The sequence below is a fragment of the Eucyclogobius newberryi genome, unplaced genomic scaffold (assembly GCF_026437365.1).
Source record: "Eucyclogobius newberryi isolate DKJ021-1_F unplaced genomic scaffold, fEucNew1.0.hap1 SCAF_5, whole genome shotgun sequence".
Classification (NCBI taxonomy): Eukaryota; Metazoa; Chordata; class Actinopteri; order Gobiiformes; family Gobiidae; genus Eucyclogobius; species Eucyclogobius newberryi.
In genome coordinates this window covers 18,764,829-18,792,011 of record NW_027316167.1, presented here as the reverse complement: position 1 = coordinate 18,792,011, position 27,183 = coordinate 18,764,829, and the positions used below count along the sequence as shown (strand labels likewise).

General features: G+C 42.0%; 2 protein-coding genes across 2 annotated transcripts in view; one reads left to right on the top strand and one right to left on the bottom strand.

Moving 5' to 3' along the window:
* The window catches only part of pde3b (phosphodiesterase 3B), a 30,734-nt gene extending 9,303 nt beyond the window's left edge, over positions 1–21,431 (top strand). Inside the window, exons 2-16 of the mRNA XM_072465826.1 lie at positions 7,468–7,518; positions 8,256–8,504; positions 9,283–9,428; positions 9,818–9,918; positions 10,015–10,231; positions 14,845–14,936; positions 16,521–16,678; positions 16,958–17,083; positions 17,169–17,280; positions 17,360–17,473; positions 17,545–17,744; positions 18,231–18,434; positions 18,541–18,702; positions 18,791–19,046; positions 19,123–21,431. Of these exons, the coding sequence (XP_072321927.1) occupies positions 7,468–7,518; positions 8,256–8,504; positions 9,283–9,428; positions 9,818–9,918; positions 10,015–10,231; positions 14,845–14,936; positions 16,521–16,678; positions 16,958–17,083; positions 17,169–17,280; positions 17,360–17,473; positions 17,545–17,744; positions 18,231–18,434; positions 18,541–18,702; positions 18,791–19,046; positions 19,123–19,340 (2,406 nt within the window). The 3' untranslated portion in view covers positions 19,341–21,431. The remainder of the gene's footprint in view (positions 1–7,467; positions 7,519–8,255; positions 8,505–9,282; positions 9,429–9,817; positions 9,919–10,014; positions 10,232–14,844; positions 14,937–16,520; positions 16,679–16,957; positions 17,084–17,168; positions 17,281–17,359; positions 17,474–17,544; positions 17,745–18,230; positions 18,435–18,540; positions 18,703–18,790; positions 19,047–19,122) is intronic.
* Positions 21,432–21,883: 452 nt separating this feature from the next.
* On the bottom strand, positions 21,884–27,183 carry cyp2r1 (cytochrome P450, family 2, subfamily R, polypeptide 1). The gene is made up of 5 exons (XM_072465412.1): positions 26,872–27,183; positions 23,960–24,101; positions 23,245–23,877; positions 22,836–23,165; positions 21,884–22,744 (listed from the first exon to the last, which is right to left on the bottom strand). Exons 1-5 carry the CDS (start codon positions 27,166–27,168, stop codon positions 22,527–22,529), a joined length of 1,620 nt encoding a protein of 539 aa, XP_072321513.1. The 5' UTR covers positions 27,169–27,183; the 3' UTR covers positions 21,884–22,526.

The following is a 27,183-nucleotide window of genomic DNA, read 5'->3' as shown; positions in this document are numbered from 1 at the left end:
ACTGGACGCTGGCTCCATCATAACGTCTATAGGAGGTTTCAAATGACTCTGGTCAATAAAGCCTGAGGCATCGGATCATGTCTTGTGATGCAATACTTTGTTTCAGGAGCTAACCTTTACGGCCCCTTTAGGTTTAGCATCGCCCATTTGTTCAAAAACACACATTTTTCCAGCTTCTTTTCTGGATTTACAGGATTAAGCAGTTTTTGCTCTAGATTAGTTTACTCTCTCTTTATCCAGGCTTGGGACCGGCACAGGGTGCACCGGCGTAAGTCCTGGTGCCAGTAGTACAGGTACAGAACTTACTGTGGTGGCATTCTGAGTTCTGCGCGGTCGTCTGTTTATTTGGAGTTATTGTAAGCATAAAGCCGTACTTCGTATTACAGACGAGTGTCTCTGCTCACCTTTGCTCTGCTTCTCTGTGTTTAGTAAACCTGCCCATGGTTTGTTGTGTTCATTGTGGTGACTGTCAGCTGCTGCTCCAGTATTTATACTCCACTGTGAGCCGTGTGCCTGTGCTTATATAGGCAGAGCTATAGCACCACTGCTGCAGCACGATCCTCCAGCCTTATGTTTGACACACTTTGTCACCAATGTTTAATAAAATATGTTTGACAAGAACAGAGGGCCATGTGACGTTATCACAAAAAGTTTGTGATAACCCCTTTGTTACCTGTGTAGCTGTGTAATGTATTGACCTGTGTCCAGATCCGGGCCGTGTCATGAATCATCCCCTTTATTAGCATCAGGCGCTTCACAGCAGTATTTGTAGCTTCTATTGTAAGAACATCTGCATCATCACAAAATTAAAGGAATAATAGAGGATTTTTGGCCGATTTGAGAACTCAAGAGACTTTCCAAGAGGCCGGATCGCATCATCTCTCGTCTTCGCACATTTCCGTCTCTTCTGAGCTCGAACATAGTCGTTCTCTGTCGTCATTTTTGTACTGTACACTGAAGGAACTCGCTAAACACACACCGGCATATCAACCACGCCTGCGCAGCCATGGAAACGTGCGGCTATGCTGGGAAAGAGGCTGCAGGTGTGCAGTAGGACGCAAGGAATGATTGACATGTGGGAGAACTACTGAGCTGTCCACGCCACGAGGAAATGAGACTCAGATTGCTCGCCAAAAAAATCTCTATTCCTTCAAATTAAGCATTACAAATACACTGTTATGCCTCTGTGATGTATATTAGGGGAAAAGAAAAAGTAAAATTGGTTTATTATATTTTGGTTATTTTTATAAAGACACATTGGACACTCTGCAAAAGAAAGATAAAACAAGTATTTTTGTTTCTTCCAGCAACATGTAAGAGGCCCCAAGCTTTCACAATCCGAGAGGTAAAACGCGAACAAAATCAAGTTGAATTGTTGCTGTTATGAAATTCCAAATATTTAGGTTAAATAATTTTACAACCCTGTAGTTTGACTACTTCAAACATGTTGAGTGTTTTTAAAGATCCTCTTCTTACTTTATTTTGACTCTCTCCACTGTTATTGCATCTGGTGTGTGTCTGTGCTTTGGACTGGTCATACCACTGGAGTGATTGATGCAACGGTGTTTAAAAGTGAACATTAGTGTCTTTGACCTTTGACCTGACTTGAAGAGTTTAATAACAACTTTGAGGAGTCATTCATAAAGCGAGTGAGGATGTGGAGCTGCTCCAGCCCTGTCGGCACCTCACTGGATGTGATTTACTCTGCATTTCTACCTCTCTGAGACTCTTCCCTCGCTCTCTTCCTCTAGCTCTCTCTTTCTCTCTCTCTCTCTCTCTCTGACTCATCCCTCCCTTTCTCTCTTCCCTCTCTCTCTCTTCCCTCCCTCTCTCTATCTCTTCCCTCCCTCTCTCTCTTTCTCTCTATCTCTCCCCTCTCTTCCTCCTCTCCCTCTGTCTCTTCCCTCCCTCTCTCTATCTTTTCCCTCTCTCTTCCTTATCTCTCTCTGTATCTTCCCTCCCTCTCTCTCTCTCTCGCTGTTGCTTCCCTCTTCCCTCTCTTCCCCTCTCCTTCTCTCTCGTCCATCTCTCCCTCCCTCTCTCCTCCCCCTCTCCCTCCCTCTCTCCCCCTTTCCCGGTTGCTCCTCCTCTGGTACAGGCTGATGGATGGTGCTGCGTTCACTTGCTTGTTATTGGCCGGTGCTGTAGGGCTCAGGCGTTAGCTTGTGTTTATGAGTGGAGCCTGCGCTGATTCCATGATAAAACTAGATGTTCCCTTACAAGGCTGCGAGCCTCCCCGATGCAGCCATGTCCATATCAGGCAGAGTCTTCCTGTGTGTAGAGGCCAGTGTCTATGAGCTGCACTAAGACAAGACTGTGTTTGTAGGAAGCGCCATGAATACAAAGGTCTTCTCATTGCATGCAGCCTTAATAGCATAAAATAAATGTTTGAAAAAATGACATATCGAGATCACAATTTAGGTAGAGAGCTCCAAAGTGACCATGTAAGTGCAATGCAGCCCAAGAACGACTTAATGAAGGCCAAATGACAGAAACGCACATTTTTTGCACTGGTGTTTAAAATAAAAGTAAACGTTTATTTCCTAAGGTTATATATATATATATATATAAATAGGATAAATTATGTCCTGCGTAGTGTGTGTGTGTGTGTGTGTGTGTGTGTACCTGCCACTATTTATAGATCCGATTTAGTGAGTGGGGCTGCAGTGAAGCCAGCATCACTCAAGGGTTAAATCCCACTCCATGTTATGAAAATCACATCCCATCAGCTGTTATTTGTCACATTTTCCTGTCATTTAATTTGCCTTGGACTTAATTAAGAGGTCCGTCTTCTTGTTCTCCTGTCGCTTATTTAAATACAAAGCAGAATGTAAATGTATTTTCTCATACAAAGCGTTTTATGGAGGACAACGTGCCTTTATTAGGAGGTAAAAAGCACTGTAGTGAAAGAGAACTAATCATGCTAATTGTTTTTTTTTTTTTTGAAAGATTTCCCCTGCTCATTTGCTTTTATTTTAGTTTGATTGCAAATAGAGAAGTCAGCTGTTTGAGGTGTTGAAATAAGTAAATGTTTAAAGAGGTTTAATCTTCAAAAGGTCAAAAGTTTATTTACAGTATGTTGCTGTATGTTCATCATTGACGTGGCATTTGTGTTGTGCCTGCATTATATGTTTGTCACTATGCAGTGGAACTGTTGTATTAATGTGTTGGAAATTAAATTAGATTGTATAAAATTATGTTTTATATGAATATGGTAAAGTAGATTATAAGTCACTGTAGAATTAACAAATATAATGGTAATGATTTATTTTACGCTCATACTCACATCATGTTATACTTAAATATCAAATAGATTTTTATGTATGTATGTATAACTTTTATTATATTTAACACAAAATAAAACAAACAAAACAATACACAAGGGAGGAAAAAGACAAAAATAATAACAGCGAAAAAAGGTGCTCAAAATACTGTAACTTTTTTGGGGTAATCATGGAGATGTTTTTGTTTTTCAAGGTTTTCACAATCAAAAGTAAGTAAATGAATAAATGCAAGATTGGGCCATAACAAAGCAGCAGGTGGCGGACCCCCTACCAGAAAAGTGACAGTTGCATATTGCATATAAGTGATATTGCACCTTTAAGTAGGGCCGTGCAATCATTTAATTGAATTGAGATTCGGTCCTGTCTAATCGTGCCTGGCTCTTTTTTTTTTTTTTTATCAAGGGCTCCACAACCAATTCTGTCAGTAACACATGTGGTCTGGAGCAGAATTCAGACTTTGGAGGAAGAATTTATTTTTTATTTTTTTAAGTCTGTATTGTTTTGTTCATGTTCGGAAAATTATTATTGAAAGGGATTTTTTTGTTTTAATTAGGATGAAATTGAATTGAAAATCAAGTGAATTAATACAAGCAAAAGAAAATAATTTAATTGTCATTTTGCCAGGTCCTATCTAGGAATGGAACTATCTCCAAGTCTCAGAACAATAACACAACATGCTTCTCACGGCACCATATTTATTGCAGTCAAATCAGGAGTTGGATTGTAAAATATGCTACTTCTTAATAAGCTATCATATTTTCTCCAGGTTTTTTTTTCTGAAACAAAACAACACATTAAAGCAAAGGAGCTTTTCAGTTATTGTTACAGTCCTAAGTAAGTGTTTGTAGTATAGCTTTGTAGTACGTATTCCACAGTGCACAGTGTCAATCCTCAAGTGTCCTCTGCTATTTCTGCTGAAAGGAGCACACACCTGCAGTCTGTGGCCTATAAAACAGCCTCTCTCCTCTGCCTGTGTCTTTGTCCCTTCCTTCTCTACTCCACTCTCTTGTTTAGGCTTTGTTGTAAGTTCATTGTGTGCCTAAAAGATACAAAATTGAAAGAACGCTGTTGGCTGTGTGTACTGATTTCCCCCTGAGTTGTAACCCTTTGACGTGGTGTTTCTCTTGGCCTTGTGCTGCCCGGTCGGTCTGGGGACGTGGCGTAACGGTCAGGAAATAGACCACAACTGCAATCATATTTCCTTCAAAGGGATCTGTGTGTGTGTGTGTGTGTGTGTGTGTGATGTGTGTCCACTTGCTCTTGTTAACAAAGAGTAAATAATGCACTGAGAAATGTCTAGTCTTAATCTGTGATCTACCATCAGTTGTAGAAGCAGTTATGAGTAATGACTACTACTTACTTCTAATTCTTTTGTATTGTACTGTCATGCAAATTGATCTGACGCATTAGAAGAACAATGATTTCATACTGAATTGGTTATGATTATCGATGTTCCAATATGATTTTTCTGAACATATATAAACTATATAAAAATAAGTGAACTCTGCTTCAAACCGCATGTGTTTATTGACTGATTATAGGCGTTTGTTAAGCACATTGTGGACAATTAGAAATGACTGACTCTCCATCTCCATTAAAATGTGACAGTTCTACTTTAACTAGTTTTTCCTCCAGTGAGTGTAGCAGTAGTATTCTGCAAGCCTGAACAACAGCAGCGTCCTGAAGTGGTACAAGAGTGTGAAAGACACCAATGACATTTTGCATGAGCTCCTTTCACTGCTCAAAGAATGTTCCACGCTAATGCCAGGTCAACCAGACTAATAGTTACTGAATATACTCAGTTTACTCTTTTCAACATAGTAAATATCTTACAGTACTAATATGCATTGCCGAATATTCATTTGTGTTTCTTCACATTTTTAAAAGTTCAGAGAGAGTGCATGTGGCTGCGGCTGTTGTCAGGCCTTACGTGACTGGCTCTGCAGTTCACTTCACTCTGCAGTTTGAACAGACGACAGACACAGGCAGAGGACAGGGCGGTGTCTGTGCGTTCTCTGTCCTAAAGCTGCAGGAGGAGGCTCTGTTCTTTGGTGTGGTGCTCATTATCAGTGAGTGGATGTGTGCGCACTGACGTACTGTGTCGCGGTGCTCAGGCGTCACCGGCCTGCTCCTCTTCATACAAAAGCACCTCCTGATATCAATACCTCGGCCCCTCCCCCAGTGCACTCTTATTAGCATGTTTTCTGCACTTTGAGCAATGCCTACAGCTCTCACACCGCAGTGAGAGCCGGCAGCTAATATGACATGCAGGTGTCACTAACAGCTATCTAATGGTGGACTCAGGTTTATTAACTCCTCAGAGGAGTTGCTTCTACGCTAAGACTTTTTAGATTAAAATTATGTTTCACTCCATTCCCCACACTAATGTCCAAACAATGTCACGTTGATACTTCTTTTGTTATTAAGACTTTACTGTACGCAATGCAAAGTGCACATATGACCCACAATGTAGTATCACAAACATTGTTTATGTGTTTAACAACAAAAACAGGATTATAAAGACTCATATTTGATGTTGCCAGTAAAATCTGTAAAGCTGGCAGACTAAGGACTCTTGTGGACAGGTACAGTACAGAGCGTGTGTCTAAGGGCTTATGTCTGTTTTCAAAACATGTCAGAACTTCCAGTTCATTGACAGATTTTACTGTCATGTTTTGCCAGCACAGTAGTGTCCATTCAGCTATTGCATCCAGGAGCCCTCCTGAACTGTAAAAGCCTCATTTAGTTACCATGTATGTGAAATGAAAGTCAGGGTACAGTTCAGTGTCTGTATGATGCCCTGTTCAAACACACATTTATCCATGTGATATTCCTATCATAGATGAATATTGTCCTTTGTTATAACCTTTCTACCTTCTACTTCGTAAACAAGTAGAAGGCCAGCAGCCCTGTCCTCCGGCCGTCTCCCGCCATCCCGTTGCCATGGAGTACCGAGCATTGTTTGCTGGCCTCTGTGTCGGGTTGCCATGGCAGGGCTTATTTTCCATATTAAATGTTTGGCAGCATTGTACAGATGCTGATGACAAACACCCAACATCCCTCTTTGATCAATGAGACTGCACTGATTAAAGATGAGAGGGAAGAAGCACTCGTCTGTGCTAAACGTGTCACATGTGTAACTGTAAAGTTATGGACTGAAATGGGGACATGTCTACTTTAGCTGATAATACTTCCTTTGCCCAGCAATTTGACTCAGTAGCTATTATGGTGGAGGAAGATAATTATTGATATACTGTACACAATTATTTAACACTATTTTGTGGGTGGTTATACACTTCATCATAAATTAATATTTGTAAATAAGATAGAATTTCAATAGCAATTTAAATAGTAACTGTTCTGTTTGTTGTGCTGCCTTTGGCAGGTTTTTCAAACAAAGTACAGATCCCTAAGTTCATCCCCCTGGTGGTGAGATCTGAGCATTGCCTTTATATATATATATATATATATATATATATATATATATATATATATATATATATATATATATATATATACAAAGTACAGTTCATGTTGTATGAATCAAATCAAGTCCAGATCAAGAAGCACCAGTTAAAACAATTCTGCCAGGTTAGTTACAAATGTTGTTTGCAAATAAGGGAAGAATAAAATAAAATAAAATAAAAAAAAACATTTTGCAAAACCTAAAGTCAATTTATTATAGCCTAAAATCTGTTGCATTTATGAAGCATTATTTGTTTGTCACTGTATTCAGCAGATGGAGTTTACACGTCTTAGTGTTGTACTGGTGTAATGTGTGAGAGCTGTTTGGTTATGAACAGATAGTGTGGAAATGCAGCCCATTGACGTAGTTAGGGCCAGATAAGTTCTCACTGCTCCATTGTCGACGCGCCAGTGCGGTTTTCGTGGTTTACTTTTGCTACTTTTGCTTTGAGTCAGCTGTCACTGGAGTTGTGCCGATGAGCATATCAGTAGTGTAAAGTGCATAATGTAGTGCAGGAAATTCTCAATGCAAAGTCTACACCTTCTATAAGCAACACAATATAGCCCATGCTTCCTCTGCTGCTTTGTGTACTGAAACTCGGACAGAGGTCAAATACTGTGCAAATTCTATGTAAACACGCTTAAAAATGTCACATAAATTACATGTTATCTCAACACAGACAGATAAGTTGACTGATTTCCTTCTCCTGTTTTGCAGATGATACTATGGGACTGGGATCTGAAACATTGGTACAAACCACAGTATCAGGTCAGTATTTAAATACATAATCAATCTCTTATGCATTTATATATATATATATATATATATATATATATATATATATATATATATATATATATATATATATATATATATATATATATATATATATATATAGTAAGATTGTGTTAGTGTTTGCTATCAGTCCTGTTGTTATTTTTGGTCTGGGAAAGCACACAATGAAAAGCCAGCATATGACCTTGAAACTTCAGTCATGCCACACTTTATCTTATTCAGACATTCTTTGTCCTGTTTGAACTGTAGGGGTAATCTGTCAAGGAATTTAGCTTTCACAAGCCAAAAGTATTTATTTAGTCCCAACAGCCATGGACTGACAGTGGTTCATATGAAAAAGGAACATCAACCTAAATTAAAAAGAACAACAACAGTGGCATCTTTTAGAGCTGCTCAATGTTCAGTTTTTGTTATTGTGACTACCACAATATGAGGTTTATGTTTCTTAAACCCAGGTTAGTTTTACGTCTTGTTCTAGACTCCTAGCATAGTTCTACCATTCTATTTCTGTTTTACAGCTTTTAAGGTTTAACACATGAAGTGCAATTAAAAGGTTCTGTCACAATTACATCATGTCATTGTTATTGCAGATTATGAACAATTTATCATCCAGTCTAGTACAATACTGTTGGACCGATTCAACACAATAATACAGTTATGTAACTACTGGTATTCAAATGTTGTGGATGTTTTGTTGTTGTTTGGCACAGGGGGCAGTGAGTGGCAATGGTGTGGACCTCTCTGTTATAAATGAAGCCAGAAACCTAGTGTCCGACCTGCTCCTGGACGCCTCCTTGTCCTCACACACCGCCTCCGTCCTGCGCAGCGTCTCAAGCCTCATGGGGACTTTCTCAGGATCGTGTCGGCCCCGGGTCAACCCTTTCACCCCCTTCCCAGGTTTCTACTCCTGCGACGAGATGGAGGACTCTGTGGAGAGGGTGGACAGGAAATCTATAAAGGTGGGTGTTTGGATTACCACTGATGGACAGATGTTGTCCTTTAACAGCAGCCTAAAGGCAGTACTGTAATCCCAACAGCTTTGTTTCCAAACCCACACACATCATTCAAAAAGGAACTTCCTGTGCCTTTGCAAAGAAATAATAATACAGTGTTTTTTATTCACTATGCTATAATTTTTACTTCTGTGAAAAGGTGTCAAACACTAATTATTTCATAGATTAAAAGATTAACAGTAGTTATTTGGAAATACTTGTCCTATGAAAAACTTTATTTATCTATTTATTTATTATTGACATAGCATTAGACGAACCAGATGCAATGTTTTAAGTGTTATAGCAGAATATGCTAATTTTCAACACATGTCTATAGGGCCAATTTAGAGTTGCCAATGTACCTAACACATGCATGTCTTTGGACGGTGGGAGGAAGCTACATTGTAAATGCAGACACACGGCATTAATTATACAGAGCTGTGTAATGGAGCTAGAAGATTTAGTTTGATCATGACTTAACACTACAAATACCCTTTATCTGATGATAAGTGTCATAATTATGTGGCAAAAATAAATGCTATATTTCTGAACACTGTTTAATATTGAACTCTAATCTTACAAATAAATAAAGACCGTACCGGTATATCTTTTTAAGTAAATCTTTATGTTTCTCTTACCTCAAGTTGAATGGAATACATTTAAATCTGCTTTTAATAATGTCCCTAATCTCATCTGACCATATAAAATCCACTGTACTAAATATGTCTCACTCTGGACTCTGCAGGGCCTGAGCAGCAGAAACAGCCTCCCGACACCTCAGCTCCGCAGAAGCTCCACCTCCTCTTCTTCTGCTCTCCCTCTTCTCGAATCAACCACTTTACGCTGGGAACGCAACAGTGGGAAGAGACCACACTCTGACCTTAATGCCAGGTATCACAATCCCACACGTTGCATTCATTATGTACAAAGTAAATATTAAATTGGGAGATTTTTTTTTGTTTTTCTATTATTTTTTCCATTTATTTTAAAAGTAGCGAGTACACTAGGGCTAAATAAACTTCACTTGAGGAATTAGAATCAAAAGTAACCAATATTCAAAAACGTCAAAAGACATTTAGTGTGGTATGGATTTGAGGCACTGTGACGTAGTAAGAATTTAAGACCACTGGATGGCAGCAGATGGCTGTTTACGCCCCACATCAAGGTTCTATTGAAGCGAACTAGTGAGTGTCTACAGGCCTTGTGCAAATGAGACAGAGTAGACAAGCAGGGATCAATAATAATAATGTAAACAATTCTATGTGTGTTCTGCCCTTCAGCTCAGGCCTGTCCAATGGACCCAATGCAAACCTCCTCACCATTCCTAAGCAGAGGTCATCCTCCGTCACCCTCACCTATCACTCCGGGCCCAGAAGAGCTGGTGCGCCACAGCCAAATATATTCCAACACAGTCTTCTTATACTCATTACCATGTGCAAACTTTTCAATGGGTCTTCTTTACTTTTGCTTTCCATAGGCACATCTCCAAGCCTCAGCCCGGTCACGTCACCCGGTCACAGTCCTCCCGCACCTTCATCACTCGTCACCCGATCGCCTGTGGAGTTTCCCGACACAGCGGACTTCCTCACCAAACCCAGCCTCAATGTCAACCTGCATAAGCCCCTGAACTACACCTTCAGCTCCCCAGACTTCCAGCAGAACAGCCGCAGCTCCAGTTTTCAGCTTTGCACAAGGTAAACACTTAAAGTAACAGATCTCAAAGGCGCAATGGACGATTTTTCGGCGATTTGAGAACGCAGGCGGAAGTGTAGATCTCGTAGATTTCCGTCTCTTATGAGACAGTTAAAAGTCTTTCTCCGTCTTCATTTTGTCCCGTACACTGAGGGAACTATATTATGATAGATCAATGCGCTTAGACACGCAAAAACGTGGGGACGAGCCACACGCGGCTGCAGGTGAGCGGTAGGTGCGTTTTATGATTGACACGTGGCAGGACTAATCGGCAGTCCACGCCACGAGGAAATAAGACTCAGATTTGGGCCAAAAAAAATCGGCCATTCAACCTTTAAGCTTAAAAGAAACTTAATCAAATTTGACTGCTGGCAAATTGAGACCTTAAAAAGATATATGATATTATATATAATATATATAATATAATATCAATATTATAATATCAATATCAGATTCTTAATTATTATCCTTCCAAATTGAAAATAAAGCAGATAATATGTAAAACTTAAAATGAGCTAATCGGTTGTATGCAGCGTTAAAAGATTCCTGCATATGAGTACTGTAGTAATGTAGTAAAATGTAGAAAAAGATCCAGTTGTAGTCATCTGGACACTGTTTCTTATCTCTTAGCTCATTCTCAATCTAATTGTTTGTACTGTTGTAAGTAAAATAATCTTCAGCCCTGTAATAGAAATCCTTTTGTTAGCTGACCGCAGCCCCATCATCACAGATGAGTACCTAATTGGCATCTGAAGAGCTAGGGCTAATACAACCTCATGGCTTCACAATGCTGTTATATATTACGAGTAAATTGAACCTTATACCTCCATTTGTATTTAAAGAGGAATTCTCTCTCTTTTTTTTTTCTTCTTCTTTTTTTTTTTTTTTTTTTACAAAAATGGCCTCCTTAACTCCCCTTTCAAAGTATCTCTTTTCCTGCTTAGAATCTTCACCTCACTGTCTTGAAAAGAGTGGTTTGTGGCTTTAAGATGAAGATGCACATTCTCTAAATGTGCATCTAAATTTAGCACATTCTAAATGAGGTCCCTTCAAAATAAAATGACGGAAATAGCGAGCCTCATGCGGTCCCAGAGGATTTATAGGGACAGCAGCGTCTTGATTTTCACAGAGACCTGGTTAACAGCAGAAATGCCAGACTCTATTGTAGGTTTGGACAATTTTCATCTGCTGCGGGCGGACAGAACTAGAGAATCCGGGAAGAAAAGAGGTGGAGGTCTGGCGGTGTATGTGAACACGAGCTGGTCCAAACCCGAACACTGCACAGTGAAGGAGCAGCTATGTAACGGGGATATTGAACTATTGGCTATTGGCATGAGGCCATATTATCTGCCACGGGAGTTCTCACATGTGATTTTGATCGCAGTCTATGTGGCCCCGTCTGCCAATGCTGAAGATGCTTGTGAAGCACTGCTCTCCTGCACTTGTAGGCTGCAAACACAGCATCCACAGGCTCTCTTCCTCATCTCTGGTGACTTTAACCACGCTTCTCCCTCTTCTGTTCTACCAACATACACCCAGTATGTCACCTGCCCCACCAGAGAGAATAGAACATTGGACTTGTTTTTTGCCAACACCAAAGAGGCTTATTCCTCCTCCCCCCTCCCTCCCCTGGGCAGCTCGGACCACAACCTTGTACATCTGAGGCCTGTGTATGAACCCATCGTGCGCAGGCAGCCTGTGGTGTCCCGTGAGGTGAGGATGTGGTCTGCTGAGAGCGAGGAGGCTCTGAGGGACTGCTTCAGCACCACTGTCTGGACTGAGCTTTATGACCCACATGGGGAGGACATCAACACCATCACAGAGTGCATCACGGACTACATCAACTTCTGTTTTGAGAACATTGTTCCCTCCCGGACGGTGCGGTGTTTTCCAAACAACAAGCCATGGATTAACCGTGAACTGAAGGCTCTGCTGAAGAAGAAGAAGAGAGCCTTCAGGTCAGGGAACTAGGAGGAGCTGAGGACTGTGCAGAAGGAGCTGAGGAGGAGGATCAGGCAGGCTGAGGCCGGCTACAAGAGGAGGATGGAGGTGCAGCTGCAGCAAAAGAACATTCAGGGAGTGTGGAGGAGCCTGAAAACCATCTCGGGCTTCAAAATCCCCCCTGCCCAGACAGAGGGGGATCTACAGTGGGTGAATGATTTAAATGCTCACTTCTTGAGGTTTGATCAGTCACCCGCCCCTCCCCCTGCACAGCTGCATGCTCCCTCTTCCACAGCTGGACAATGCCCTGCATCTGTTCCTCTTCGCTTATCTGCCCCGGACCATCAGCTCCCCACTTCGCCTGGACTCACCCATCCCCCCAGCACACGGTCCCCCTGCCAACCACTGACTGTCACAGCAGCACAGGTGAGGAGTGAGCTGAAGAGGATTAAAGTGAGGAAGGCAGCAGGACCTGATGGCATCAGCCCCAGGCTCCTTAAGTCTTGCGCAGATGAACTGTGTGGAGTTATGGAGCATGTCTTCAACATGAGCCTGAAGCTGAGGGTGGTACCACAGGTCTGGAAGACCTCCTGTCTGGTACCTGTGCCTAAGACACCGCGCCCCAAAGACCTCAACAGCTTCAGGCCAGTGGCCCTCACGTCCCACCTGATGAAGACACTGGAGCGGCTAGTCCTGGACCACCTCCGCTCCACCGTGAGCTCAGCCATGGACCCGCTGCAGTTTGCATATCGGTCTGGCATCGGAGTGGAGGACGCCGTCATCTCCCTGCTGCACCGCTCTCTCTCTCACCTGGAAAAGCCTGGCAGCTCTGTGAGGATTCTGTTCTTCGATCTTTCCAGCGCCTTCAACACCATCCAGCCGCTGCTCCTGAGGGACAAGCTGGAGACGGCTGGTGTGGAGTATGACCTGGCAGAGTGGATCCTGGACTAACTCACAGACCGAACCCAGTTTGTGAGAGCCCGGAACTGTGTGTCTGACACTCGGACCTGCAGTGTGGGGGCGCCCCAGGACACTGTCCTCGCGCCCTTTCTCTTCACCCTTTACACTGCAGACTTCAGACATGACACGGACAGCTGTGTCCTGCAGAAGTTCTCTGACGACTCTGCCATCATCGGACTCATCACGGACGACGATGACGCGGAGTACAGAGGACTGGCGCAGGACTTTGTGGACTGGTGTCAGCGGAACCACCTCCTCATCAACGCGGGGAAGACCAAGGAGATGGTGGTGGATTTCCGCAGACGCCACCCCACTGCCCCCTCACCAGTGAACATCCAGGGACGGGACATTGAGAGAGTGGACTCATACAAGTACCTGGGTGTTCATCTGAACCACGAACTGGACTGGACTCATAACACAGACGCACTGTACAGGAAGAGCCAGAGTCGGCTCTACCTCCTGAGGAGACTCAGGTCTTTTGGAGTGACAGGGCCACTCCTGAAGACCTTCTACGACTCTGTGGTGGCATCAGCCCTCCTGTACGGTGTGGCCTGCTGGAGCAGCAGCATCACCGAGAGGGAGAGGAAGAAGCTGGACAACGTCATCAAGAAGTCCAGCTCCGTCCTGGGCTGTGCTCTGGACTCGGTGCAGGAGGTGGGGGACAGGAGGGTCCTGGCTAGATTCACATCTATGCTGGACCATGAGTGTCGCCCCCTGCAGGACACTCTCTCCGCTCTGGAGAGCAGCTTCAGTGAGAGACTGATCCACCCTCGATGTGTGAAGGAAAGGTTCCGTAGGTCTTTCCTTCCTGCTGCTGTCAGACTTTATAACAAAAACTGTTAGTACTGAACACTCGCAATACTGACCTAACCTAATACTGATGTGCAATTCTGTCATATGTGCAATTACTGTGCAATTACTGTGAAATTCATGTGCAATCTATGTGCTGTCGTGACACATATTCATGTGCAATTACTGTCGGGATCACATGCAATGGTATTTATTTATTTATTTATTTATTTGTCTATGGGAGTTTTTATTTATTTATAGGAGATCTTCTACTGAAAGTGTTTTTCAGACTTCCTATAAGTGATCTGTTTTTCTGTATCTACCTTTGTATCTACCTGCGTTGCACCAATGAAATTTCCCCATGTGGGACAATAAAGGAATATCTTATCTTATCTTATCTTAAAGTCTGGATTTGCTCGCCTTCTGTGTTGATACAGCCTCTTGTTAAGTTTTACACTCTTTACAACTTTACTCACTGCATCAGATTGAATTTACTACATTGTTCTGTGTTTGAGGAGGCATCTTTTCCATAGAAAAGAAAGAGCAATGTAGTGTATTCAATGGTTCATTACAGGGCTGTTAGGATAACAAAGGAGATTGGTTTACGGTTGCTACTTAAACAGTGCAAACAAATAGATAAACTGATAGGTTATCATCAGTAGGTTCCGCCCAGTGGGCAGGGCTTATTCAGAGCAGGACTTTTGAATGAGAGTCGAAACGTCTTGTCACAGTTGAGATGATGCAGCTGAATCTTTTTCTACAAAGGAACTCTCCTGGACAAAAGAGGGATCACACCGACCGACACTAAGGGTTTACGAGAGCTAGGAAATAGAAGGATACATTCAAATGCCTTCTTCCTCTTTTTGCAATTTGAAAATTGGGTAAATGTATTTTTTCTTAACACTATCACTGCTTTTGTATGTAGTTGTGGACGTCAGATACTGAAGGGACTTTCCACAAGTGAAACAAGTGACGCTCATCAGTCCTTTACAAGTGAAGCCCAGCGAAGACGCTCAGGTACACACATTATTTACTCTATTCATACATACATTACATTAGGTGATTCTAGTCATAGATTAGAAAGTCTATAACATTGTTCTAATACAAACAAATGTCAAACACGTACATATTTATGGTGAAATGAACTTCAAACTAGGGATGAACAGTTCTGATATTAATACTTGAGCTTTGAGTATTTTTTGATACCAACCAATACCAGATTACATTCAAATACTGGTAAACTTAAATAAATATTTACTGGGTTGAAGTTGGTAAAAATATGTTCTAAAATCATTTGGTCAAACAGCTTTTTCTGCCTGTGCTTCCTCTGAATAGAGACTCACACACAAGCATTAGAAACACTGAAAATATAGTGTTTGTCTCTAATCATGTGTGTATGTGGGTATTTATCACAACGTGCTGACTAAAATATATATACATTCACTTCATGAGTGAATGTATATATATTGTGGGGACCATCAATCAGCTCCCAGTGATGTAAATGTACTAATAATAGATCAAGGACATGATTTGTGGTTAGTGGGTAATTCATTCATTATCATAATGGTTAAAGTTAGGATCAGTCTCCAGAAAATGAATCCACTTCAGTGTAATGTTCCCAAATGCATGTGTTTTGTGTTGGCCTTATGTGTCCCAATGTTGTAAAGAACATGTTTATTTAATGTCATGCAATAGTTACTGTATATTTTATTCTTCTTGTCTATATGCTAACTACAGATGAAAAAAATGTGCTTTCATTTGTCATTTGCTTTTCGCAGAATAAATACATTGTAGAGATGGTTTATGCTTTTAGGGAGTGGTTCCTAACATTTTGGTCTCAATTACCCCCAAACCTTTGTCCCACACTCACTGTTAAAATAGTTCCGTATTTTCCGGACTATAAGTCGCACTATACGTTTTTCATAGTTTTGGCCGGGGTGCGACTTATACTCCAGAGCGACTTATATGTGATATTATTCATTATTTTCACACTGACAACCACAAGAGGGAACTTTAGGCTCTAAGCGACGCAGAAGAAGAATCTGCACTTCCTCTACATCTGGAGTTTGTGGAGTTGTTTAGAAGTGACACAGAGGAAGAAGAATTCAATGGATTTAGTGATTTGGGGTAAAACTGATGCTTTGGTAAACTTGTTAGCATGTTCTTTATGCTATAGTTATCTGAATAACTGTTCATATGTTACGTTAACATACCAGACACTTACCACAGTTCTGTCTGTGCCTCATGTAGCTGAAGGTGTTAGCATTAGCATACGTACACCTATTACCATGTTCTCTCATCTGTTATTATTTTAAATTGCATTTCAAGATTATATGTCTGTTCTTGGTCTTCGATTTGATCAAATACATTTCCCTCAAAAAATGCGACTTATACTCCAGTGCGACTTATAGATTTTTTTCTTCTCTATTATGCATTTTTTGGCTGGTGCGACTTATAGTCCGGAAAATACGATATATTGTGCATTATTACTTATATTTTCTGTTTTATTGCTATGCCCTAGTGCTGCCAATGGTCCCCGCACCCCTGGTTGGGAAACACTGAAGAAAGACACATCTAAGTAATGAAGTGTTTTGACTACAGGCTGTGATGGCGTGGAGTTCACAGGAGAGCCACTGATCAGGGAGGAGCGCGTGGAGGCCGAGGTTGGCACAGAAAGCAGGACAGACGTGGCTGGGAGCGCCGTCCTGGAGGAAGAGGAACGGGAGAGCAGCTCAAACCAGCAAACTCAGGGAACAGAGGTGAGTTATCATCCACAGCTGCACTAAATATGTAACCTCGCTTTTCACATGTAGGAACCACAGATGTGTTACATTAGTTCCAGATGTTTAGTCACACCCTTATTTTGTTTGTCAGCTTTTTTTTTTTTTTTTACTGATATCTCCTTTCACTAAGTTCGACTTTGTACTTTTTGTCCAAACACAATAGTGATGTTTCTTTTTGAATAATCCTTTTGCTTTTTTATGAAGTGAATACACAGAATATGTTATTAAGTCACACTTGTCTGCCCGGGGGAGCAGGAGTTCAGGCTCGACCCGATGTTGGAGGAGCATGAAGAGCTGATGGAGAGAATGAACACGTGGAACTTTCAGATATTTGATTTGGTGGATACAACAGGGGGCAAAACAGGAAGAATACTCAGCTATGTCAGTACTATATATATATATATTTTTTTCATTTCAAACTTGTACTCGTTTATTATTTAATCCAAATGCATGCTCTTTGTTTTAGGTTACATACACACTTTTCCAGGACACATGTCTTTTTGAAATCTTCAAGATTCCTGTGAGAGAGTTTATGGCGTTCTTCTGTGCTCTAGAAAGTGGCTACAGGGACATTCCCTGTAAGTAAGCTGACTTACCATCTTCAAATAAAGAGTGCATGCGTGTAAAAGTTATAATCATGTTTTTAAAATGTTGCAGACCATAATCGGGTCCATGCTACTGATGTTCTTCATGCTGTCTGGTACCTAACCACTCGACCAATCCCTGGGTTCCAGCAAATCCACAGTGAGCATGTGACAGGAAGTGACACAGGTACATTTTTACAAAATATGACTGTAGCAACGTGAGGCATCTGCTGATAACCACACCTGATGCTGTTGCAGACTCAGACAGTGGGATTTCTCCAGGAAGGGTGTCGTATGCGTCGTCTAAGAGCTCATCCATATCAGACGACAGTTATGGCTGTCTAACCTGGAACATCCCCGCCTTGGAGCTAATGGCCCTTTTTGTAGCAGCTGCAATGCATGATTATGACCACCCAGGTCGCACCAATGCCTTTCTAGTAGCCACTAATGCACCTCAGGTACTAAACACACTGAGCACCTCTTTTATTATTATTATCAAATCTATCCATTGCTCCTTTTTTAACATACGAAGGCTACATACATCAAATCATCTTTAAGGAAATATTTAACAATCTAAACTTCATTTAACCAATTGTTAAATGGAGTTTAGTTAGTGAAACGTACTATTGTTTGACAACTGAGTAAAGTTCAAGTTAGGAGGGCAGGTCTGTGACCTTGTTCAAATATTGTATTTTCACAACATGGCTAGTGATACGGCTCATTATTGTCTAAATTCCAAGGAAAGTGGGTTAGAAGAAAGAGGTGGAACCCAGAGATAATGATTGTAGATTACTAGGATTGTGTCTCTAAATGGATATGTTTTTAGTATCTCCAGTCACTGAAACGTCCTTTACCTTCATTAACCTTCAGCGTTATCTGGAATCATATGCTGTTTCATCACCTTTCCTCTAGAACCGAGTTACCAATTATAGTGTGTGCTTTAGGCAGTTTTGTACAATGACCGCTCCGTGCTGGAGAACCATCATGCAGCAGCTGCCTGGAGCCTCTACCTGTCCCGGCCCGAGTTCAACTTCCTGGCCAATTTGGATCACGTTGAATTTAAACGTTTCCGCTTCCTCGTCATCGAAGCAATACTGGCCACGGACCTCAAGAAACACTTTGATTTCCTGGCTGAGTTCAATTCCAAGGTCTGAAGAAACATACAGTCTTTATTATCACATCAGAGCCATGATGAGATATGCTGTAGGCTACACATCAAACGTCCCTCATTAGTTTCATCTTTTTTCCTCAAAGGTAAATGATGTGAACAGCCCGGGAATTGATTGGACCAATGAGAACGACAGACTGCTGGTGTGCCAAGTGTGTATTAAGCTGGCAGACATTAACGGACCAGCTAAAGTCCGGGATCTGCACCTCAAGTGGACAGAAGGCATTGTGAATGAGTTCTATGAGCAGGTACTGCCCAGTCTTTGTTTCACCTAAATATTTAAGTATATCACAAATTTCACCAATAGAACGGATGTTGTTTATGATTGGTCAACAGGGCGATGAAGAAGGCCAGTTGGGATTACCCATCAGCCCCTTCATGGATCGCTCACTGCCCCAGCTGGCTAAACTTCAGGAGTCTTTCATCACTCATATAGTGGGGCCACTGTGTAACTCATACGACGCAGCAGGCCTTCTTCCTGGGCAGTGGATCCATGAGGATGGCTCAGATGAAGATGAGGAAGAGGGACAGGAGGATTCGGAGTCAGAGGAAGATGACGAGGAGGATGAGCTGGAAGATGAGCTGGCACCAAGTAAGACTATCCGACATGTTACATGACGTGTCCACTTAATTATGCACCGCTGGACATGTCTCTTTCTGTGTTTCAGAAAAAAGGAAGAAGCGGCGTAGGTTGTTCTGCAACATAATGCACCACCTGACAGAGAACCATAAAGTGTGGAAGAAAACCATTGAGGAGGAGGACAAGAGCAAAGACAAGCAGCCGGCTGAGAGCCTGTTGACCAGCCTACCGCCCAGCCTTCCCACCTCTTCATCCGATGACATCCAGGTTATTCAAGAGGAAGAGGAGGGGGACGAACGGCAGTAGCACCACCAAGAAGGACACACATACTGTAGAGTGTAGGGGAGATCACATGCCTTTAACATACACACTGACTGGTGCACATAAGTACATGTCCCCTCACACACCGTCTGAAGAGTCACTGTGCAGACACTCTGCTTAGCAGTCATGTTCAATGGAGAACTAAATGGCCTTACTACTGTGAGCGGATCCCTGCTGCAATAGTGGGAGCCCAACTCCTATGCACTTTCAGCCCATTGAGCGTCTTTGCAGCCCAGAACTGAGGAGGGTGCAGAAGAAGACTGCTCCACGGCCTCCATGGTAACCTGGCTGTGATGCTGCCTTTAATGAGAAGCGCTTAAACGAACCGCTCTATTTGAAACATTGTAGAGACAACGCAGAAGCAAATGAAGTAATGAAGAACCGAAAACCCTTTACCAAAGTTCAAACAAAAGGAGGACCAGAGACTAGGAGAGCCCCTGTGTCAATCTATTTTTGAATTGAGTGTATACTCAGTATATACACACAGTATATCAAATGTGCCTGTCTGAACCCTCGTATCGGCCCAGAGCCTTGGCCCATGTAGTTCTCTCTTTGCTGGCGACACAAAACACTGTATCGACTCAGTCACAGGGACTTAACTGAAGTTGACTGATTAATTGCATTATGCCTGCATCATTTTGGATGCTTTTATTCATGTGTACCACCTGTCTTTATGTTGACATATTTGTTTGGAGGGTTAGGGGCAGGACCAGAGAATGACAGGGAGAAAGAGAGCACATTTTGTATTATTATTTTATAATGTAATTTTGTGTCTGTTTGTGTGTCCTTTCAATGATTGGCACCTAATCAGTGAAATGTCCTCTAGTGTTAAGCATACTGCATTCAGTGCATATTTGTGATTATAAGTATTTTTAAAGGTTTCTCAGGATTTGCAAAAACTCAAGAATGTCTGTCATTTATATGACACTTTCAGATATTCAACAAGATAATTAAAATCTGGGTGGTGAAATCAGTTTGTAATCTCTTCATGAACAACATCAACGACAGACGACTCAAGGGGCTAACCATACACTGCTTGCATTAGGTTTACCTGCTCAGTGGAGAAATGCTTTTGTTCATTTCAGACACAGGTTTCCATCTCACACAATAGCACCTTATGACAACATAAGACTGTATCTGCATATATCTGTGTGTGGACATTATTAAGTTATTCTCATCATTTTAGGTCTAGAACTAGTGTGTGAAGAAGGGATCCAGGTTTTATTTTTATTCACGAAGAGCACTTGGCATTCCAATTCATTTAATGAAAGGGAAGGTCTAGTCTCCTGTGTACTATTAACTTATAATCAGAAGCATTGTATTCGTCAGACATACAAGACCAATCTAAATACAGGTGTGCACATTTTAATACCAAACAAGTGTTAAACCTCTGTACAAAAATATGAGCATATAATATATATTTTTAAATAATGTAACAAATACATCTGTTTTTTACTCACAGATCCTGGAATTAACATTGTGTTGCTGGAGCTTCTTTGTACTCCATTTTAGAGGTGTGTGTGGTAATGAGTAGATGTATTAAGTTGTGGCATATCTCCATTAAGATAACCACTTTTTAATTGAATCATATATTGTTTGCTATAGTACAAAAGTACACTTGTAGCCTCAAACCTGATCTCTAATATAGCCACAGATCAATAGCTCTAAAAAGTGAAGCATTTCTATACTTTCATTTAAATATTTTTGGAATTGGTCTTTTCTGCCAATTCCACGTACTCACAACAGTCGGATCATTTAGATAGATTGCCCTTTTCTGTCTTGATGAAGCATTATCGTCCTTTCATTTAAGGTCTGTAATACAATTTGCCACAATTTCTACCTGACACATCACAAATTCAGCCCCATTTTGAACCATTAAAGCCTTATTAGTTCTCAACATTTCCTGGCCTAACCTTCTTGAATAATCACCCGTGAATGTCCTCAAATGTTCCCTAAATGTAGCATCAGTATGTGTACATTTGTCTAATGTAATCGATCACCCTTATCTGCATAAGTTGAGAGGGCAAATGATTTTCGTTGTTATTTATAGCTGTCATAAAGCACCATCCCAAAGTATCAGTACTTCTCTTTTAATTTCATTGGTCTCTGTGTCTGTTTGATATATTGTACATAATACACCGCTATTTTCCCTTGTCCTTTGACCCTTCAGAAAACAGTGAATACAGTGAATAGTCTGTTACTATTGACACTATAAATCTTATGACATTTGAAACTCATCAAACCATTTTTCCACCAATTGAAATAAATCCTTATAACAAGTAAAAACATAAGTTTAAAACTTGTCATAAAAGGGTTATGGTTAAGGTTGTGACATGAGCGTGGTGAGGGTTTTATTACTATTATGACTCTTATGGGTCTTTTCCATTATCGAACAGCTATTACAGAGGGTGGCATTTTAAAGGTTCAAACAGAAATCCTTTGTTTGACAAATGCCTATTAAATCTGCAATAAATCTCATATTTTCCAGTGTGTAAAAAAGACAGGTGTTCAGACAACTTATGAAAAAAACTTTATGGACACAATAAAAAAGCATAAAACACAGTTAAAATGCTACATACAACTCAGTACTTGTTACCACTGATAAGCACCATTAATTGAGCATTTTAAAAACCAGCAGGGTTGCACTGGTCCCTTTCAGATTTTCCACTGCACAGTCCTTGGAGAGGGAGGTGCTCGGCTCACATGATGTCAGACTTGGCCCGTTTTCAGCTCCAGCTCACAGGGAACAGATCTTTCGTGGAAAGAGTCATTTCGATCCAGACGTCCAAACCACTGTGTCATTTATGTAACCTGAGCATGTCCTGAGGAGACAGGCCTATGAACCATCTGGGTATACATACGGTCAATCATTCACTCACTCACACACCAAGGGTCAGACATCCCTGTATCTGTCTGTGCAAATTCAGTGTCACATTTGTGTTTCCAGGAACTCCTCCCAACTCCCTCTTAGTAAAAAATTCTGCAAATATGCGTTACAAAATCTCAAGACCACGTGGAAAAACAATGTGTCTGTATGTTAGGAACAATTCAGTCCTTAGGAAACCGGCTCAGAACAACGAGCTGAAAACCCCCCAGTTTCTGTTCAGTAGCACAAGCAGTGTGCTCAGGCACAGACAGTACAGCTATCACAGTCAAATAAAAGTACACTTTCTACTTGTAATACGGAGTGTCTGCAGAGCTGGGGGCTCTGTGCTGTCTGCGCACAGCACAGATGGAGTAAGGCTTAGGCTGGAGGGTCATGCCAAGTTTGGGAGTGACCGAAGGGACTGTTCCTGGAGGAAACTGCAGGTGAAACCTTTGGAGCAGTGTGGTAAAGAAGAGGAACATCTCCATTCTGGCCAGCTGTTCACCCAGACACTGTCGTTTTCCTGACCAACAGAGAAAGATATTCACATTTGAACACAGATTTGTAGGTGTTATAGGTTTAGCTCAAACAAGCTGCAGAAGCATCAAACTAACCCAGAGAAAAGGGCAGGAAGGCCTCTCTCCTGACAAAGTTGCCATTGTTGTCCAAAAACCTCTGTGGTGAGAACACTCCAGGCTCGTGCCAGTATTTCTCATCGAAGTGCACTGAGTAGAGGTTGGTGATCACCATTGTGCCTTTGGGAATTTTGTAGCCATTGACGTTTGCATCCTGGGAAGTGGCTCGGAAAATGCCCAGAGGGACAATGTTGCAGAAGCGCAGCACTTCATGCAGGACGGCCTCAACAAACGGCATCTTGTGTTTGTCGTCTAGAGTGGGCGTCCGGCCATTGGTCAGCACACTGTCAATTTCTCTGTGCACTCTCTCTAAAAAGGGGAGAACACTTTCTTGATCATGATCATTGCCAAATGATGTATTAATAATACACTTTGCTTCTGAACTCACCTTGAATATTTGGGTAGAGGGCCATGTAGAGCATAGCCCACCTGAGAGTGTTCGTGGTGGTCTCAGTACCAGCAATAATCAGTTCGCCCACAGAGTAGATCAGATTCTCTTTAGAAAATGAAGAACAAGGATCGCCAACATTTTGTTCAAGTTCATCCAGATATGCGTCCACATAATGTCTCGGTACATGGGGCACTCGGCCTACTAAATATCCATCTATAACCTGCTGTAAGAAGTCATAGACCTGTGCAGCATTTCGGAATAACTTCTGGTGCTTTCCAAATGGCACATACTCCAGCCAGGGGAAGGCATTGTACAAGAAGGCCCAGCCACTGACCGCCAGCTCCACATTCTCACTAAATATCTCTATCATGTGCTGGAAGTTCTTGTCATCATATGTGAAGCGCTGTCCGAAGATGATGAGGTTAGTGATGTTTGAGACGGCATTTGTCACCAAATGTTTGGGGTTAAATGGTTTTCCTTTGTGTCCATCAATGGCATCAACAAAGAACATGCACTCCTCTGAGATCTTCCTCTCAAATAGCTTCTGGCCACTGCCAAAGTATCGGAAGGAGTTACAGGCCAGTTTACGATGGTCAGTCCAGCCTTTGCCGTATTTGCTGTTGAGTAGTCCTGTCAAAGTGAAAGCATAAAACACAGATTAATCATAATCTTAAACAATGGTTGTGATCTGAAGTGATCTGAAGTGTCTTACCACCCATTTTGGTCATCTTTTGAAACAAAGGCAGAGATGGTCGGTCGGCAAACACTTCACTTTGATGGTAGAGACATTCCTTCATGCAGTCATATCCATTCAGCACAACAGTCAAGATACCCCCAAGGTCCAGGCTGAAGATCTGCAACGTGTGCAGCGACACTTTGACACGAATCACTTAAAAACAATGTCCTAGACTTCTTATTTCAGAATAAATATGGCTCAGCACTTCATTTGTATCAGAACTTATACTTGCAGTTACTTCTGCATTTACACATTGAACTGACTTTAGTGGAACATACCAAGAGTGTAATTAGTAGGCCTTGTTTTTCCTTATTTTCTATGAACCCATGGTCAGCATTGGAGCCCCATATCAGTGAAAGTCAATGATGCATTCTGAGCCTTTTGATTGCTTTGTAAATGTGTGTAAATGTGTGTTAATGTGTGTAAATGTGTGTGAATGTGTGTTAATGTGTGTAAATGTGTGTAAATGTGTGTAAATGTGTGTTAATGTGTGTAAATGTGTGTAAATGTGTGTAAATGTGTGTTAATGTGTGTAAATGTGTGTGAATGTGTGTTAATGTGTGTAAATGTGTGTAAATGTGTGTAAATGTGTGTTAATGTGTGTAAATGTGTGTGAATGTGTGTGAATGTGTGTGAATGTGTGTGAATGTGTGTGAATGTGTGTGACTGTGTGTGATGTGTGTAATGTGTGTGAATGTGTGTGAATGTGTGTGAATGTGTGTGAATGTGTGTGACTGTGTGTGATGTGTGTAATGTGTGTGAATGTGTGTGACTGTGTGTGAATGTGTGTGAATGTGTGTGAATGTGTGTGAATGTGTGTGACTGTGTGTGATGTGTGTAATGTGTGTGAATGTGTGTGAATGTGTGTGAATGTGTGTTAATGTGTGTGAATGTGTGTGAATGTGTGTGACTGTGTGTTAATGTGTGTGAATGTGTGTGACTGTGTGTGAATGTGTGTGAATGTGTGTGACTGTGTGTGATGTGTGTAATGTGTGTGAATGTGTGTGAATGTGTGTGAATGTGTGTTAATGTGTGTGAATGTGTGTGAATGTGTGTGACTGTGTGTTAATGTGTGTGAATGTGTGTGACTGTGTGTGAATGTGTGTGAATGTGTGTGAATGTGTGTGAATGTGTGTGACTGTGTGTTAATGTGTGTGAATGTGTGTGAATGTGTGTGAATGTGTGTGAATGTGTGTGACTGTGTGTGATGTGTGTAATGTGTGTGAATGTGTGTGATGTGTGTGACCGTGTGTGACCGTGTGTAATGTGTGTGAATGTGTGTGATGTGTGTGAATGTGTGTGATGTGTGTGAATGTGTGTGATGTGTGTGAATGTGTGTGATGTGTGTGAATGTGTGTGATGTGTGTGAATGTGTGTGACCGTGTGTAATGTGTGTGAATGTGTGTGATGTGTGTGAATGTGTGTGATGTGTGTGAATGTGTGTGATGTGTGTGAATGTGTGTGATGTGTGTGAATGTGTGTGATGTGTGTGACCGTGTGTGACCGTGTGTAATGTGTGTGAATGTGTGTGATGTGTGTGAATGTGTGTGATGTGTGTGAATGTGTGTGATGTGTGTGAATGTGTGTGATGTGTGTGAATGTGTGTGATGTGTGTGACCGTGTGTGACCGTGTGTAATGTGTGTGACCGTGTGTGATGTGTGTGACCGTGTGTAATGTGTGTGAATGTGTGTGACCGTGTGTAATGTGTGTGAATGTGTGTGATGTGTGTGAATGTGTGTGATGTGTGTGAATGTGTGTGATGTGTGTGAATGTGTGTGATGTGTGTGAATGTGTGTGATGTGTGTGAATGTGTGTGATGTGTGTGAATGTGTGTGACCGTGTGTAATGTGTGTGAATGTGTGTGATGTGTGTGAATGTGTGTGATGTGTGTGAATGTGTGTGATGTGTGTGAATGTGTGTGATGTGTGTGAATGTGTGTGATGTGTGTGACCGTGTGTGACCGTGTGTAATGTGTGTGAATGTGTGTGATGTGTGTGAATGTGTGTGATGTGTGTGAATGTGTGTGATGTGTGTGAATGTGTGTGATGTGTGTGAATGTGTGTGATGTGTGTGACCGTGTGTGACCGTGTGTAATGTGTGTGACCGTGTGTGATGTGTGTGACCGTGTGTAATGTGTGTGAATGTGTGTGACCGTGTGTAATGTGTGTGAATGTGTGTGATGTGTGTGAATGTGTGTGATGTGTGTGAATGTGTGTGATGTGTGTGAATGTGTGTGATGTGTGTGAATGTGTGTGATGTGTGTGAATGTGTGTGATGTGTGTGACCGTGTGTGACCGTGTGTAATGTGTGTGAATGTGTGTGATGTGTGTGAATGTGTGTGATGTGTGTGAATGTGTGTGATGTGTGTGAATGTGTGTGATGTGTGTGACCGTGTGTGACCGTGTGTGATGTGTGTGAATGTGTGTGATGTGTGTGAATGTGTGTGATGTGTGTGACCGTGTGTGACCGTGTGTAATGTGTGTGACCGTGTGTGATGTGTGTGAATGTGTGTGATGTGTGTGAATGTGTGTGATGTGTGTGACCGTGTGTGACCGTGTGTAATGTGTGTGACCGTGTGTGATGTGTGTGAATGTGTGTGATGTGTGTGAATGTGTGTGATGTGTGTGAATGTGTGTGAATGTGTGTGATGTGTGTGAATGTGTGTGATGTGTGTGAATGTGTGTGATGTGTGTGAATGTGTGTGATGTGTGTGAATGTGTGTGATGTGTGTGACCGTGTGTGACCGTGTGTAATGTGTGTGACCGTGTGTGATGTGTGTGAATGTGTGTGATGTGTGTGAATGTGTGTGATGTGTGTAATGACCGTGCGCCTCCGGGAGCGCTCCTGCCGGTCACCGGCTGCAGAGGAGCCGGCGAAAAGCTCTTACCTGTCCGTGAACTTCACTCTGTTTCTTCAAGAAGACGTGCGGCTCAGTCACCAGAGACATCATGTTCCCTATGATGGGGATGGGGGACGGCCCCGGGGGGAATCCCGCAGGTCTTCTTTGCTTCACGAGCTGACGAACCAACACGAGCACAAGCAGCACGAGAGCCACGGAGCTCACGGCGAACAGAACCTGCGCGCACGACACCGGCATCAGCCCCGGACTTCTGATGGAAACCATCTCTGTTCCTGCAGGATCCAGCTGACTCTCCTGCTTCTCCTCACTCAAACCGAGCCGCATGTATCATCTTGCACA

Bases quoted from the DNA above. Each gene is read 5' to 3' on its own strand.
- cyp2r1 (XM_072465412.1), bottom strand. From the start codon at position 27,168: ATGCGGCTCGGTTTGAGTGAGGAGAAGCAGGAGAGTCAGCTGGATCCT. The intron at 24,102-26,871 runs GTAAGAGCTTTT...CACACGTTGCAG, and splicing joins AGAGTGAAGTTCACGGACAG to ATCTTCAGCCTGGACCTTGG. The intron at 23,878-23,959 runs GTAAGACACTTC...TCACTTTGACAG, and splicing joins AAAGATGACCAAAATGGGTG to GACTACTCAACAGCAAATAC.